This window comes from Puma concolor, chromosome A1 (genome assembly GCF_028749965.1).
Source record: "Puma concolor isolate L17-30 chromosome A1, mPumCon1.1.hap2, whole genome shotgun sequence".
In the NCBI taxonomy this organism is placed as follows: Eukaryota; Metazoa; Chordata; class Mammalia; order Carnivora; family Felidae; genus Puma; species Puma concolor.
Genome location: NC_141667.1, coordinates 212686736 through 212701172, shown reverse-complemented (window position 1 = coordinate 212701172; position 14437 = coordinate 212686736). Strand labels below are relative to the sequence as shown.

The 14437-nt window shown below is 39.3% G+C and overlaps 1 protein-coding gene across 1 annotated transcript in view; it reads left to right on the top strand.

Moving 5' to 3' along the window:
• The first annotated feature begins 2137 nt into the window (after positions 1–2137).
• SUGT1 (SGT1 assembly cochaperone of MIS12 kinetochore complex) overlaps positions 2138–14437 on the top strand; it is a 50187-nt gene continuing 37887 nt past the window's right edge. The window contains exons 1-5 of the mRNA XM_025923714.2: positions 2138–2558; positions 2652–2709; positions 10014–10104; positions 10795–10864; positions 11814–11884. Of these exons, the coding sequence (XP_025779499.1) occupies positions 2521–2558; positions 2652–2709; positions 10014–10104; positions 10795–10864; positions 11814–11884 (328 nt within the window). The 5' untranslated portion in view covers positions 2138–2520. The remainder of the gene's footprint in view (positions 2559–2651; positions 2710–10013; positions 10105–10794; positions 10865–11813; positions 11885–14437) is intronic.

Genomic DNA, 14437 nt, shown 5'->3' with positions numbered 1-14437 from the left:
CTTAAGCGTCCGACTTCAGCTCAGGTCATGATCTCGCTCGGTGCCTGGAGCCTGCTTCGGATTCTGTGTCTCCCTATCTCTTGGCCCCTCCCCTGCTCATGCTCTGTCTCTCAATAATGTTAAAAAAAAAAAAAAAGAAATAGAAGGTCAATATGTAAAAATACTGTTTCTACGTATTAAAAACAAAGAAGTAGAATATAAGACTTTTATCTTTTTTAACGTTTATTTTTTGAGAGAGAGTGAGAGAGACAGAGTGCAAGCTGGAGAGGGGCAGAGAGAAAGGGAGACACAGAATGAGGCAGGCTCCAAGCTCTGAGCTGTCAGCACAGAGCCAGATGCAGGGCTTGAATTCATGGATCTCAAGATCTTGACCTGAGCTGAAGTTGGATGCTTAACCGACTGAGCCACCCAGTCATCCCTAAATATAAAACTTTTAAAATGTCATTTAAAATAGCATTAAAAAAACCAAATAACTGGAGGGCCTGGGTGGCTCAGTTGGTTAAGTGTCTGACTCTTGATTTTTGGCTCAGGTTATGATCTCACAGTTCCTGAGCTCTACGCAGGGCTCTGTGCTGACAGCGTGGAGCCCACCTGGAATTCTCTCTCTCCCTCTCTGCCTCTCCCTTGCTCACTCTTCCCCCACCCCGTCTCTCTCTCTCTCTCAAAATAAATAAATAAAAGTTTTGTTTTTAAGCCGAATACCCAAGTATAAATCTAATGAAAGATATGTGATACGTCTACACTGAAATTTACAAAACTGCTGAGGGAAATTAAAGAGCACTTAAACAAATGGAGGGTATATGAATGATACTTATGTCTCAATATTAAGAAGTCCGTTTTCTCCAAACAGATCTACAGATCCAATGCAAGTCCAATTAAAATCCCAGCAGGCTTTTTTTTTTTTTTTAAGTTGACAAGCTCATTCTAAAATTTGTAACTAAGTGGAAATAAATTGTATAAAATGTATAAAATAATGGCAACACAGAGGATTTGGAATAGCCAAGGCAAACTTGAAAAGTTCTAGGACCTCAAGATCCATTATAAAGCTACATTAATTATGATAGTGTGGTACTGGTACAAGGTTAGACACATAGACCCACATACACATGGTCTTCTACTTGACAACAAAAGTACCTTAAGAATTTAGTGGGGTGGGGGTGGGGGCACTTGGATGGTAACTGAGTGTTCAACTCTGGATTTCTGCTCAGATCATGATCTCACAATTCACAGGATCGAGCCCGCATCAGGCTGTGCACAGACAGCATGGAAACTGCCTGGGATTCTCTCTTCCCCCCCCCCCCCTCTCTTTATGCCCCTTCCCCACGTGTGCACGTGCTCTCTATCTCTCAAAATATATAAATAAAACATTAAAAAAAGAATTTAATAGGCGAAATAATAAATGACAGCATTTTCAGTAAGTAGGGCTGGGTCACTCAGATATCCATATTGGGGGAAAAGAGCTTTGATCTCAGGCTCATACCTTCCTCAAAAATTAACGAGATAAATCATAGTCCTGGATGTCAAACCTAAATTAATAAAGCATCTAGAAGAGAACACAGAATAGCCTCATGCCCTTGGAGTAGGTGAAGCCTTATTAATATGACACAAAAAACACTGATCCTAAAAGATCAGCAAACCCAGCCAGTTTTACCTCACATATTTCTTCTCTTACCTTTCTGTCCATCCCTACAATTACTGACCTATGTAAGAGGGTCACTTTGGCTTGAAACACAGCAGTTGTGGTCAACAACTGTTCTTTTCCCTTTAACCATTCTTCCATAGCACAGAGACAATAACATACTTTTAAAAATGCAAATGTGGGAAGCCAACTAGGAAAAAAGCCTGCGGCTGTGGAGTCCTGGGTAATGGAATAGTACACGCGAACCGGAACCAAAGTGCATCCTTCAGTCTAGCATCTGCAAGGGCAGGACGATTTCCGGCAAGTCCTTGTCCGTTAGGATTCCCAGCGCATAAATCACAGGAAATACGCACAGGCCGGAACTACGCTCCCGGAAAAGACACGTAGTGCAGAATGACGTCACAGGTCATGAAAGCCTCGGCTGCCTCGGGGAGCCATGATAAGAATTATAGTGAGCTGTGGTGAAAATGGAGCCCGATGTGCCTTATTATTAATAGACGTGCAAAACTTTCCCAAGCGTCACACGCTCCTGGGGAATAACAGTATGGTACAAAAATGCTTTTGAACTACTACCCCCGAAGGCTCTGTTGGAGTGCGGAGACGTGAATAGCCCACGCGTCCGTAACCATGGCTGCGAAGGGCGGGGACTGGGAGTGTTGGTCACGGGACGCGGCCGGCCGCGAGACTCAGTCCTCCACGGTCCCAGCCCGCCCTGCGCTCACTTTTCGTTTCCCCTCCCCCCGCCGCACGCTGCGTGGCTGCTCGTTGGCTACTTAGGACGGAAGCTCAGTTTGTGTTTCTCCAGAAGTTTCCCCCTTGGGCGGCGGCGCAGCTCGTAACCTCGGTGGTAGCAGCTCTAACAGCAACAGCGATTATTAGGGATGGCGGCAGCTGCAGCAGAACCTGCAACAGCCCAGACGTGCGTGTTTTTATTCTTTTCGCTAATTATTTTTTTATCTCCCCCTCCCACTCACCCTCTCCTTAGTGAGCATGTCGTTGTTTTCGCTGGCAGGTTTTTCCGGAGCTTTTCAGATTCTCTGATCGACGAGGACCCCCAGGCGGCGTTAGAGGTGAGAGAATCAGTCTCCGCTTCCTCCACTCTTCTTGGGAGAGCGCGGCCCCCACGGGTTCCAGCGGACCCCGCCTTTTCTCGGCACTGCCTTCCTGGGATCGGGGTTACTGTTGATGTTGTGTATCATCCTTAATCCTGACAGTGTCCGTCTGTCCTCGGTTCCACAGTGCCCCAGTTACTCCAGACCCTTGTTCATGTCCCCTCCCAGTTGTAGAGCGTTACTGCATCCTCGTAGCTGCTTACGAATGCCTTCTTTATTTCTTGGGGGCGTAGTTAACCTTCATAGTTGGCCTGGAAACAGTTTTGTTTTGTTTTTTTTTTTAATGGCATTTGTGAGTAGGAGAAAAAGTGAAATCTAGGCTTGATTATATTTGTTAATTCGGTTTTCCACTTGATGATAATTCTTGCCATCCGTACATACCAAGTGCTGTGCTAAAAAGTGCAGACTCCTGGAACAAAACCTTTTACCGTGTTCCTGAATATTTCCAGATGTCCTGTCACTGTTCATTATCCACTCATATATCAGAACTTTTTTTTGGAGTTGCTTTGTACAAGACACTGATTGCTATGGATTAAAGTCTTGTATTATGTCTTGCATTTGTATTTACAGGATACTTTGTATTTGTGTGAAGTGGAAGACTATAAAGGTAGAAAGAAAAGTCAAAAGAGCAAGATTTAAGTAATAATTAAGAATAATAAAGAGGGCCCAAGGCGAGGGATACATGATGCAGTTGGTCGCAAAATACAGCGAGGGCTTTCTTGGTTTGAAGTAGGAGGGAAAGAGGAAACCAAACCTTGTCTAGTTGTTATATCTAATACAGGTAAGGTTAGCAGTTTGAGGCAAGAGATGTTTTTTTTCTAGCTAGGACTGCTAAACGAAATTTGCCACCTGTGTAGTAGAGTCTGTCTGAAGAGGTGATGTTTGAACAGAGACCTGAGAGAGGGTGATGTGAAGCTCTGGGGAAAGAGCATTCCAGGTAGGAAAAGAGCCAATGCAAAGTCATGAGGCTGTCCGACTCAAGGAGCAGCAAAAAAGGCCCATTTCACTAGAGGGGGATGAAAGAGGAGTGAGTGATGGTGCCAGGAGGAAGCCAGGGGCCAGGTCCTTTAGAACCTTTTAAGTTGGGGTGTGTTTTTTTGGGTCTAGATATGAAGGCCCTCGGATAAAATGGTTGGTTCATCTGTTGTGCTCTGTTTCCCAGAGAAGCTTCTGGGATCAGGATTAGAATAATGTTACAGGAGGCACTGAGCATTTTTCTCCATAATTCAGTAGGTCATCTAGACAACTGTTAATTTCAGAAGCTACATTTGTTGTGGTCGTCTTAGCCCCACTGCCTTCATTGGAAATCTAGCTTATATGGGTTGCTTTTAAAGGATATTGTTGCAATGAATTTCGTTGTCACTTCTCATCTCCTTTGTTTTATTTAAGAACATTTTTTTGAGGTTGTGTGTATAACATCGTAAGTCTGCAGCTACTGAAGTTGTAGTTTTACACATGCGTGTACCCCCCAGATCAAGATGGGGACCACTTCCATCCTGAGAGCTCCCTCATCCTTCTTCCCAGCCAATAATTCCCCTTACCCACCAGGAAAACTCCCATTTTGATCTCTGTCACCATTAGTTTTGCTTTCTCTTGTACTTCCTATAAACGGAATAATAGACTAGTTACCCAGTTGAGTTTGGTACTGTGTCTTGCTTTAAACATGTGAGATATGTCCATATTGTGTGAAGTAGTTATTTTTTTCACTGCTGTGTAGTATTTCATTGTTTAAAAATACAGCACAGGGGCACGTGGGTGGCTCGGTTGATTCAGGTCATGATCCCAGGGTCATGGGATTGAGTCCCACCTCCGGCTCTGTGCTCAGCATGGAGCCTGCTTAAGAGTCTTTCTCCCTCTCCCTCTCCCTCTGGCTTTCCCCCACTCACGCATGTGTGTGCTCTCAAAAAAAAAAAAAAACAAAAACAGTTTATACTAACAGTAGATGTTTAGGTTATTTCCAGTTATTAGCTAGTATGAGTAAAGCCACTGTGAATTTCCTTGTACGTGTACCTTGGTGAACACGTGCACTTTGTTTTGGGGGGTATATACCTAAGAACGAAATTGCATAGAATAGGCATGTGGTTAGCTTTAGTACCTTGGTTCTTAAACTGTGGCTTTTGAACCAGAAGCATCAGCGTCACCTGGGAATTTATTAGAAATGCAAATGCTCGGGCCCCACCTCAGATGGACTCAAAGTTCTTACACTTCATGTGGTCTAGTACGTACCCTTCCATTTTACAGAAGAAAACAGACCCAAAGAAATCCAAATGATCTGTCACAAAGATGTATATAGCCAATTAGAGGCAGAATGGGGCCCTCAGGACACAAATTTCCACACTGAGTCTAGTGTTGTAGAAAGTAATTCTCAAAAGTATCCTCCCCAGACCACCTGTAGCAGCATTACCTGGGAACTTGCTAGAAATGCACATTCTCAGGACCCACCCCACCTACCTGAGTCAGAAACTGGGAGTGGGGAGAACCAGTTGTTTTAAGAGGAAGTGTTCTTTTTAAAGCTTGAGAAGACCTTCTCATAAAGATGAACAGGTAAATGTTAGTTACTAAGTAATTGGTAATGATAAGTAAGCCTGAAACCTTGATGAGAGGCTGTTTCTCTCTAGACTTTCTCAAGGGCTGGTTTAGCAGTACCGTTGACCCCTGAACAACATGGGTTTGCATTGGCCCACTTATACATGGATGTGTCCCAGCACATACCTTTCTGTAAATGCTTTTCCCTTGTGATTTTCTTAATTTTTTTCCTCTAGCTTTATTGTAGGAATATAGTATATAATACATACAACATTCAGGATATGTGTCAGTTGACTGTTCATGTTATTAGTCAGGCTTCTGGTCAATAGAAATCTATGGATTAAGTTTTTGGCGAGTTAAAAGTTAGATTGGATTTTTGACTGTGTGAGGGTCAGTGCCCCTAACACACCTCATTGTTCAAGAGTCAACTAGTCATTTTGAAATTCAGGATCAGGACACTTGATGTTATATCAATAAAATGTTAACTTTTTTTTTTTTTTTTACATTTATTTTGAGAGAGACTGCAGGAGCCAGTGGGGGAGGGGCAGAGGCAGAGGGAGAGGTAGAATCCCCAGGCTCCAAGCTGTCAGCACAGAACTCTATGTGGGGCTTGATTTCACAAACTGCAAGATCATGACTTGAGTTGAGATTAAGAGCCCGATGTTCAACTGAGCCACCCTGGAGCCCCTAAAATGTTATATTTTTATATAAGACTATCCAATTAGGATTAAAGGGGAAATGTATCAAGCTGATTCACCTTTTTCATTCATTCAGTATACAATATACATTACTGGTGAATTTTGTGCTGGGAGTCAGGTATCTAAAGATGAAAAGACTGCATTGAGGAAGTTTGCATTCTAGTGGAGACAGAGACAAATCAACAGATTAGTAAAATATAAGGTAAATATTCTAATGGAGTGGTGTATGAAGTACACTGAGAACATAGCAGAGACTAACTAGGGTAGTCAAACACTTGAACAGGATGTCTCAGCTCACTAGGGAGAGAAAACATATGTATGGATTATGAGATCTTTTGAGAACCAGTATAAACAGTTAAGAGCACGGGCTTTGGGGGTGCCTGGCTGGCTTAGTTCTTAGAACATGTGACTCTTGATCTTCAGGTCATGAGTTTGAGCTCCACACTGGGGGTAAAGTTTAATTAAAAAAAAAAAAATGAAAGAAAAAAGCAAAGGCTCTGGAATTAGAGTGCTTGGATCCAAAATCCTGGTTTCATAATAAATCCATAACCTCAGGAAAATTCCTCTTGTCACTCTGGATCAGGTTTCCTGTGAAGTGGGACTAGATAAGACCTATTGAGATTTCAGCTGAAATGTCATCTCAGCTTTTTTTCCTAGACCATCCTATCTAAAGTGGGCCCCATTGTAAACTTTAAGGTGGCAGGGGTTTTGTGCATCTTTTTTTTTTTTAAACGTTTATTCATTTTTAAGAGAGACAAAGCGTGAGCAGGTGAGGGGCAGAGAGAGAGGGAGACACAGAATCTGAAGCAGGCTCCAGGCTCTGAGCTGTCAGCACAGAGCCCAATGCGGTGCTCGAACCCACGAGCCATGAGATCATGACCTGAGCCGAAGTCAGATGCTTAACTGAGCCGCCAGGCACCCTCCACCCCTCCCCCTTCCCCCCCCCCCCCCCCATAATTCTTGGAACAGTTGAGGTGGGTATTTGCATTTTACTCACAAGGAAGCTGAGGCCAAAGAGATTAACTTGCTCAAGGTTATATAGTTGAGAAGTGATAAGTCTCTGGGTTCAAGGCATCAAGGTCATCCTCTGGAGGAGGAGGTAGGTCTAGGGATGTATAATATAATTAAAGGTTTGGTAGCTGACTTTAAAGATACTGACCATTGATAGCTTTGTTGAGAGTGTAGCTGGTTAGCATAAATGTGCAATGTTACCAGTTGTGCATGGTTGTGTGGTTTTTGTTTTCAGCAGTGCTAGATAGTTTAGGAAAGGAGAAGGGTTGACACTCTTGTTTATTATCTGTGATTGGGGATTAGCGTGGCTAGAAGAAAAAGGGAAATGGAGTCAAATTGAGATACCTAGAGCTACATACCTTCAGCAGTTAGGTCCCTCTGAGCAGTCTGCTTTAGCTTTTAACCTTAACAACAAGTTATCTTGTTGAGTAGCATTTTTACAAAGCCTAAAACTGGAAAGATTTAGAAATTCATTTTCTCAGGTTCAAATTTTAAACAATTTTAATGCCTTAAAAAGGAGGTTTTTTCCCCTTATTTTTTCTGGATTATCAGGGTATTTCCTTTGTCATTAGCTTGGTAAAGATTTCAGTGTAATTATACTTTAGAGTTCACTGAGTCTCTTTATTTTTAGAACTATAAATTGCTTGATCATAGCGTAACCAATTTTATGGAAGTATATATCTTTGGACATGTTCACAGTATGTTTCCCATTGGTCTGCATTACATAATGGCCTTTTGCCACTATGATTCAAATGTTGGCACTGAAGTCCTTGCCTTCTGAGATACCTTTCTTCAGTCCCTTTGTACTCCAGCAGTGAACAACTGTTGTCACAGAAACAGTAGAACTCTCAAAACATGCCACAAGTCCGTTGTAGTTCATACAACCACAAATTATTGTTTTAACTTCACTTTTTCTGGTTTTATTATACTGTGTATTGCTTATTCAAAGTAAATTGGTTATTGTAGTTTATGATTTAAATTTGTGTCATAATGTTCAGTTTGTGCTCTGTCCCTTGGTAACTTTTCAAAAATAACAGCCTAACAAGTAAGTTGTTTTATTTAACTGCATCACGTAACTGTTTCTCCTTAACCAGTTAGTTTGTGCTTTTAAAGGTTATTTGCAAGTTGGTTCTTTGAAATTCAGAAGTTTTTACTTGACTCCATTTTAATTTTAATTATCTTTGTACCCCCAGTGTCTGGCCTGGATTTGTTACGTAACATATGTTTAAAAATGCTTTCTAAGTTAATAATCCCGGGGTGCCTGCGTGGCTCAGTCAGTTAAGCGTCTGACTCTTGATTTCGGCTTAGGTCATGATCTCATGGTTTGTGAGATCAAGCCCTGTGTCGGGCTCTGCACTGACAGCCTGGAGCCTGCTTGGGATTCTCTCTCTCCTTATCTCTCTGCCTCTCCCCCCTCTGTCGCACTCTTAAATAAACGTTAAAAATAAAACAATTAGATGATCCAGATATTAGTATAATTTATAGTAGCTTTTTTGACCTGAAATGTACCTGTTTTCTTGCTTAGGAGAGGCTAGAAATTTGGTTTGAAGATATATTTGAGTAGATAGGTAAGAAGCTATTAGCTCTTTTCAAAATTGTTGAAAGTTTAGTGCAAGATGGTATCATTTAACTTAGGAATTTTAAAGTGTTAGGAAAACACATTAATAAAATGTCATTGGTGTGTGAAAGATACTTGGAACAACATTACCAAGAGGCAGTGTTTAAAACCATATTTGGAGTCAGGCAGACTGGATTTGAATCCTGTCTCTGGCACAGCCTCATCACTAACCAGAAAGTAAAGGAATAGATCTTCTGTGCATGTCTGGGGGGAAAGAGCTTTCCAGTGAGAGAAGCAGCAGGTGCAGAGTCCTAAGGTGTTTGAAAGAACAGCAAGGAGGCCAGTTTGCTTAGGGTAGACGAACAAGGGGAAGAGTAGTAAGAGAGGAGGTTGAAAAGCTAGCAGAGGGTAGTATCAGGGAGGGCATTGCAGGTCACTGGACGAACTTGGGCCTTTGTCCTGAGTCAGCGAAAGACATTGGAGCATTTTATGCCTATTGATGTAAACCGGATCTTGATTTTCATTATTGCTTGAATCAGGATGGTAGAGGTGAAGATAGTAAAAAATGGTGTGGATCTTAGGTGTGTTGGATTTTGGGTAAATGATTACCATGTATAGTATACATTGCTTTGTGAGAACCACACTACTGGGTTAAAGCAAAATTAATGATGTGTGGCTTTTGAAATGATTTTACCTTTTAAGAAAACTACCAAATCCCTAGGATGTGTGAGCACTGGGTAGAGAATGAAAGCATTCCTATTGGCCTATATTTCTCGTTGGCCGATTGTGATCGTGTTGTGTCTTCTTGCATCGTTTCAGCTACCACTTAACATACTTTTTTGACTGCCCAGGGTGGCAGACTTTTAATCTGATGTTAAATCTTGATCAATTGATAGTAGCTTTCTATGAGATATTGTATCTGGGTTTTAAACAGAATGCTGTAATTTCTTAGGGTTGCCTGCCATTGACAGGATAGGAGAGGGCCAGATAAGCTTGATTGTGTCTTTATTGATTCTGTTAACTTCCCTGAGCTCTAGATTTAACTTCTAGGTTTTGTGTTTGTTTCTTTGTTTTTATTGGACAGCTTTGCATTTTCTAGGCATGTCAACTTCTACATGATCTTTGAGTCTTTTCCAAATTAGGAGGAGAAAATCTGTGATGGTCAATGTATATCATCTAAATTCTTCAGAATAAATGAGGTGATAATAATTACCATTTATTGAGTTTCTACTGTAGGCCAGGAATTGTGCTAAGATACTACATTAGATTGTAGGTTTTGGTGGGGGAGAGCGGAGAAGGGGAGATACCGACTCTCTTGCAAAGAAAAGCTCCAGACTTATTGTAATTCCCTGTTATCTTTTCTCCAAATAGCTTATGATAATAGGTTATTTGATTAAAAATCATGTTTAATTAGAATTCAGTTGCTTTTAAAAAAACATGTACTAACAGTCAACATGTTTATATTTTAGGAGCTGACTAAGGCTTTGGAACAGAAACCAGATGATGCAGAATATTATTGTCAAAGAGCTTATTGTTACATTCTTCTTGGGAATTACTGTGGTAACTTTTCTTACTGATTGTATTTTTTCTTAAGTTGTAAATTTTGCCAAAGATACAGTGAATCATACACAGTAGAGATTATCTTTCAGGATTTTTAAATTGGTCTTTCATACAGGGTGTAAAGTAGCTGAAACATGACAAACTTGTTGAGCAACACCCAAACAGATGTTCTGGGTGTCTTTTCTTCCTTCAGTGGGTGGACAATTTATATGGATTTCATTTGTAGTTATTTTATATGCTAACAAAAAATAGCATTACATTTACTATTTCACAGAGTATTTAAATGAAATGTTCTTATTTGCAATTTTTATAAAAAAAGAATACCTTTCTGTATTGTGTAACTTTATTCTGGATAGAGAATCTGGGTAGGGAAAAATTAAATACCTTGAGACAAATTACATAGATGATGTTAATGAGAAAATTAGATGAACTTTATCACAGAGCTTTATTCATTGACTGAATAGCTTTAAAAAGGAAGCTAAATATTAGGCTCATAAGGTATGAGGGTAAAGTTTTTTGAATTATATCTTGGATTAGTTTTTCCTAATTTAGAAGCATTTGTCCATTTTCAAACTTGAAAACTTAAAAATCTAAGGCTGATTCAAGTTCCGTATGTAACTTGTTAGGATCCACAAATAACTGACTAAAAACCCCATTTTTTTTAAATTTTTTTATTTTTTTTGTATATAGATGCTGTTGCTGATGCAAGGAAATCTCTTGAACTTAATCCAAATAATTCCATTGCTATGCTGAGAAAAGGGTATGCAATAACCACTCTTCTTATTGAATCTGGACTATAGATAGTAGGTGTTTAGTTTGTTGAATGAATTAATTTTAAGTTTTATGTAAATAGTAAATTCTGTATTGATACATTTTATTTTTTTTTTTTTAATTTTTTTTTTCAACGTTTTTTATTTATTTTTGGGACAGAGAGAGACAGAGCATGAACGGGGGAGGGGCAGAGAGAGAGGGAGACACAGAATCGGAAACAGGCTCCAGGCTCGGAGCCATCAGCCCAGAGCCTGACGCGGGGCTCGAACTCACGGACCGCGAGATCGTGACCTGGCTGAAGTCAGACGCTTAACCGACTGCGACACCCAGGCGCCCCTTGATACATTTTATTAATACATTTTACAGCTGAAATAGGATTTAATTTTAAATATAATTTTATACTTCCATAACTAGTTAGTATGTGATAGGAGATATATAACTAGTGTTTTTTAAAATAGCAATGATTGGAGTAATTGCAAGGTATAGATGAAACTGATGGATTTCATATCCCTTTTTGTTCATTGTTTGGGATTTACTATATTTAAGTGACTAGAGAATATATTTCTCAACCAAGCTAGACAGGCTACATTTAATGCTGTGAAAGCGCTGTATCTGTGTACTTTATATCCCAGCTTGTTTCTGTTAAGTGTAACTTTATTCTTAAGAAACTTCTTTAATTTCTTAGTGTAACTATATTTTGGAATAAGCAAGTGTACATAATTAAAATCAAGAAATTCCTTCTGAAATGAGTTCCAAAATAGGGTTTTAATGGGAGATATATTTAATGTTACAGTATATTAGAACACTTCTTGGCTTATTAACATATACTTAAAATATTTCTTTTACCAGTAGAGCATGCTAAGATATTTAATTAGAAAGAAAGCCTTTTTTCATGATCTCACGTGTGTGTGGTATTTGTTTTTAATATGCTCATGCAGGATATGTGAATACCATGAAAAAAACTTTGCTGCTGCTCTAGAAACTTTTGTAGGAGGACAGAAATTAGATAGTAAGTATTGGAATTGTATGTTAATAAACTAACCCACTATTTCTGTATTTTAAATACCACAGCTCAATTTTGTTAGTGTAATCTCAGATTCATCTCAAGTTCATTGTAGAAACCCAACATCTTTTTTTCTTTTCTTACTGACATTTCCTGTTGTTTGCAGAATTTGAGTTTACTTAAAATTGGTTAAATTGTCCTTTCTTTAGCATTTAAATCACAGGTGAACTTTGCCATTAGAAGTTAAAAACTGTGTATAAAGACTCAGTGTGCTCCCTTTACTTAGCCTGGCTTTATATTTTTCTAATAGACAAGTGAAAGTTTCATTTGCTCTTTTTTCAGAAGTCTATTCAGTTTAAGTTATTATTCAGGTAGCTGAGATGGGAAGTTTTACAGCAGAAATTTTTATAAGGAAGTGTAGTGTCAGTTTGGGTAAATTGTGATAGGAGGAAACTTGGAGGTTTGAAAGTACTGTGAGTTTTTAACGTCAGCTTCAGAGAAGTATGTGAAAATTAGTAGTATGGATATCTGCACACGTATAGAAATTGAAAGAGCCAAAAAACCAGAAAAGTCTGCAAAATACTGGCAGACAAAAGTTGTAAGTAATCTCATAGATAATCGTAGACTACAGAATTCTTATTGTGTATTGTGTACTGTCATTTTATCTTCCTCTAATGATAGAGTCTTTTCACAGTTCTCTAGAGCAGTGGTTCCTAACTAGGGATGATTTTACTCCCTTGGGGACATTTGATAATGTCTGAAGAGATTTTTGATGACCATGACTGATGGATGGGGGATGTGCTATTGACATCTAGTGAGTAGAGGCCAGGGATACTGGTAAACATTCTATGTTGTACAGGATTATTTCCCAGAACAGAGAGAAGTATCTCATCCAAAATATCAGTAGTGCTGAGGTTGTGAATCTCTACTTTAAAGTATTGCATGACTGTGTTTTTATATTTCTAAAAATTTACTGTTGTATTGTTTTGATTATTTGCTTTTCTTCTGTATACCTGCTCGGGAGAGGACAGCGCGCCCAACTTTGCAATCGGAACCTACAAATTAGGAAAGAGTGGTAGTATGTGAACCATTAGGTTACTCGCTTAGCAAGCCAGCGTACCACCACTCCTAGCAAATTCTAGAGTCCAGTTTTCTTGTATGATACATATATGAAAACCCTGAAGAGACATGAATCATTCCCCTTTCTAGACTTCAAAGCCCTATTCCTTACTTCTTTTTTTAGAGCAATAGAAAGTTCCCCATCTAAAATTTTTCTTTTTTAATACCTTCTTGCCATGGACTTTTATCTTAGAATTACTTCAGTCTGCCTCAAATGAAGGTGTCTGGTTTTTGGTAAAATTGCTGTTGAGGATATTTAATTTAAAAACAGATTTGCTCTTTTTAATTTTAGGGAAAATTTATGTTAAATTGTTAGGGTTCCCTTATTAGACAAGGTAAAAAATTTATAACTCAGAATATTACTTTTTTTTTTCCTTTGGTATGGTAGAAAGCTTGGTTTTTATTTACTGATTAATTTGAATAATAGGTTATTTAAATCAAAGATTTTGATGTAATTGTTTCGCCCACTAAAATGAATATGTATGTACGTGTATGTAGGTATTAGTTAAGGCCTGTGTAGTTGAATTTCACTTATAAATTAATGTATTAGGAAATTTCATATTAAGAAATTAAAACAATTTTTTTGATGTTTAATTTTGAGAGAGAGAAAGAAAATGAACATAAGTGGGGGAGAGGCAGAGAGGGAGACACAGAATCCAAAGCAGGCTCCAGTCTCTGAGCTGTCAGCACAGAGCCCAGTGCACGGCTTGAACCCACAAACCACGAGATCATGACCTGAGCCCATATTGGATGCTTAACCAACTGAGCCACTCAGGCACCCCATTTTAAGAAATTTTTATTTTTCAAAATAATCTTGCTTGTAATTAGATTGAGTGTGTAAACTTTTATGTAGAATACTTTTAATAATTTTAAACATTATATTTCATTAGACCCTGTACTGTTTAGATATCATCATTGTTCTAAGTCTTGTAATAATTTGCTTACATAGATGTTTGCATTGCCGTCTTTTAAGTGTATAGTTCACCATCTGTCATCTGTTGGCTCCCATGGAATCTGGAGATACGACAACTACACAAAGTACAGAAGTGGTTTTTAAAAAAATTTTTTTAAATGTTTATTCATTTTTGAGAGAGAGAGAGAGAGACAGACACCAAATCTGAAGCAGGCTCCAAGCTCTGAGCTGTCAGCACAGAGCCCAACGCGGGCCTCAAACCCATGAACTGTGAGATCATGACCTGAACTGAGGTTGGCCGCTTAACTGAGCCACGCAGGCGCCCCAGAGGTGTTTTTTGCCCTTGGTAAGAATGGCATGGTAACAAGCAGGCCACTGAGAGAACAGTAGACAGGATAGGTAGGTAGCTGCTTTGGAGAACAAACCTGGGTCAGGAGAGGCCTTTAGATCCCAGTCCAGCTGTCTGTTACTAGGCTTCCACTCCACACTAAATGATGGTGTGTAGGGACTCTAATTCAGATCTGATT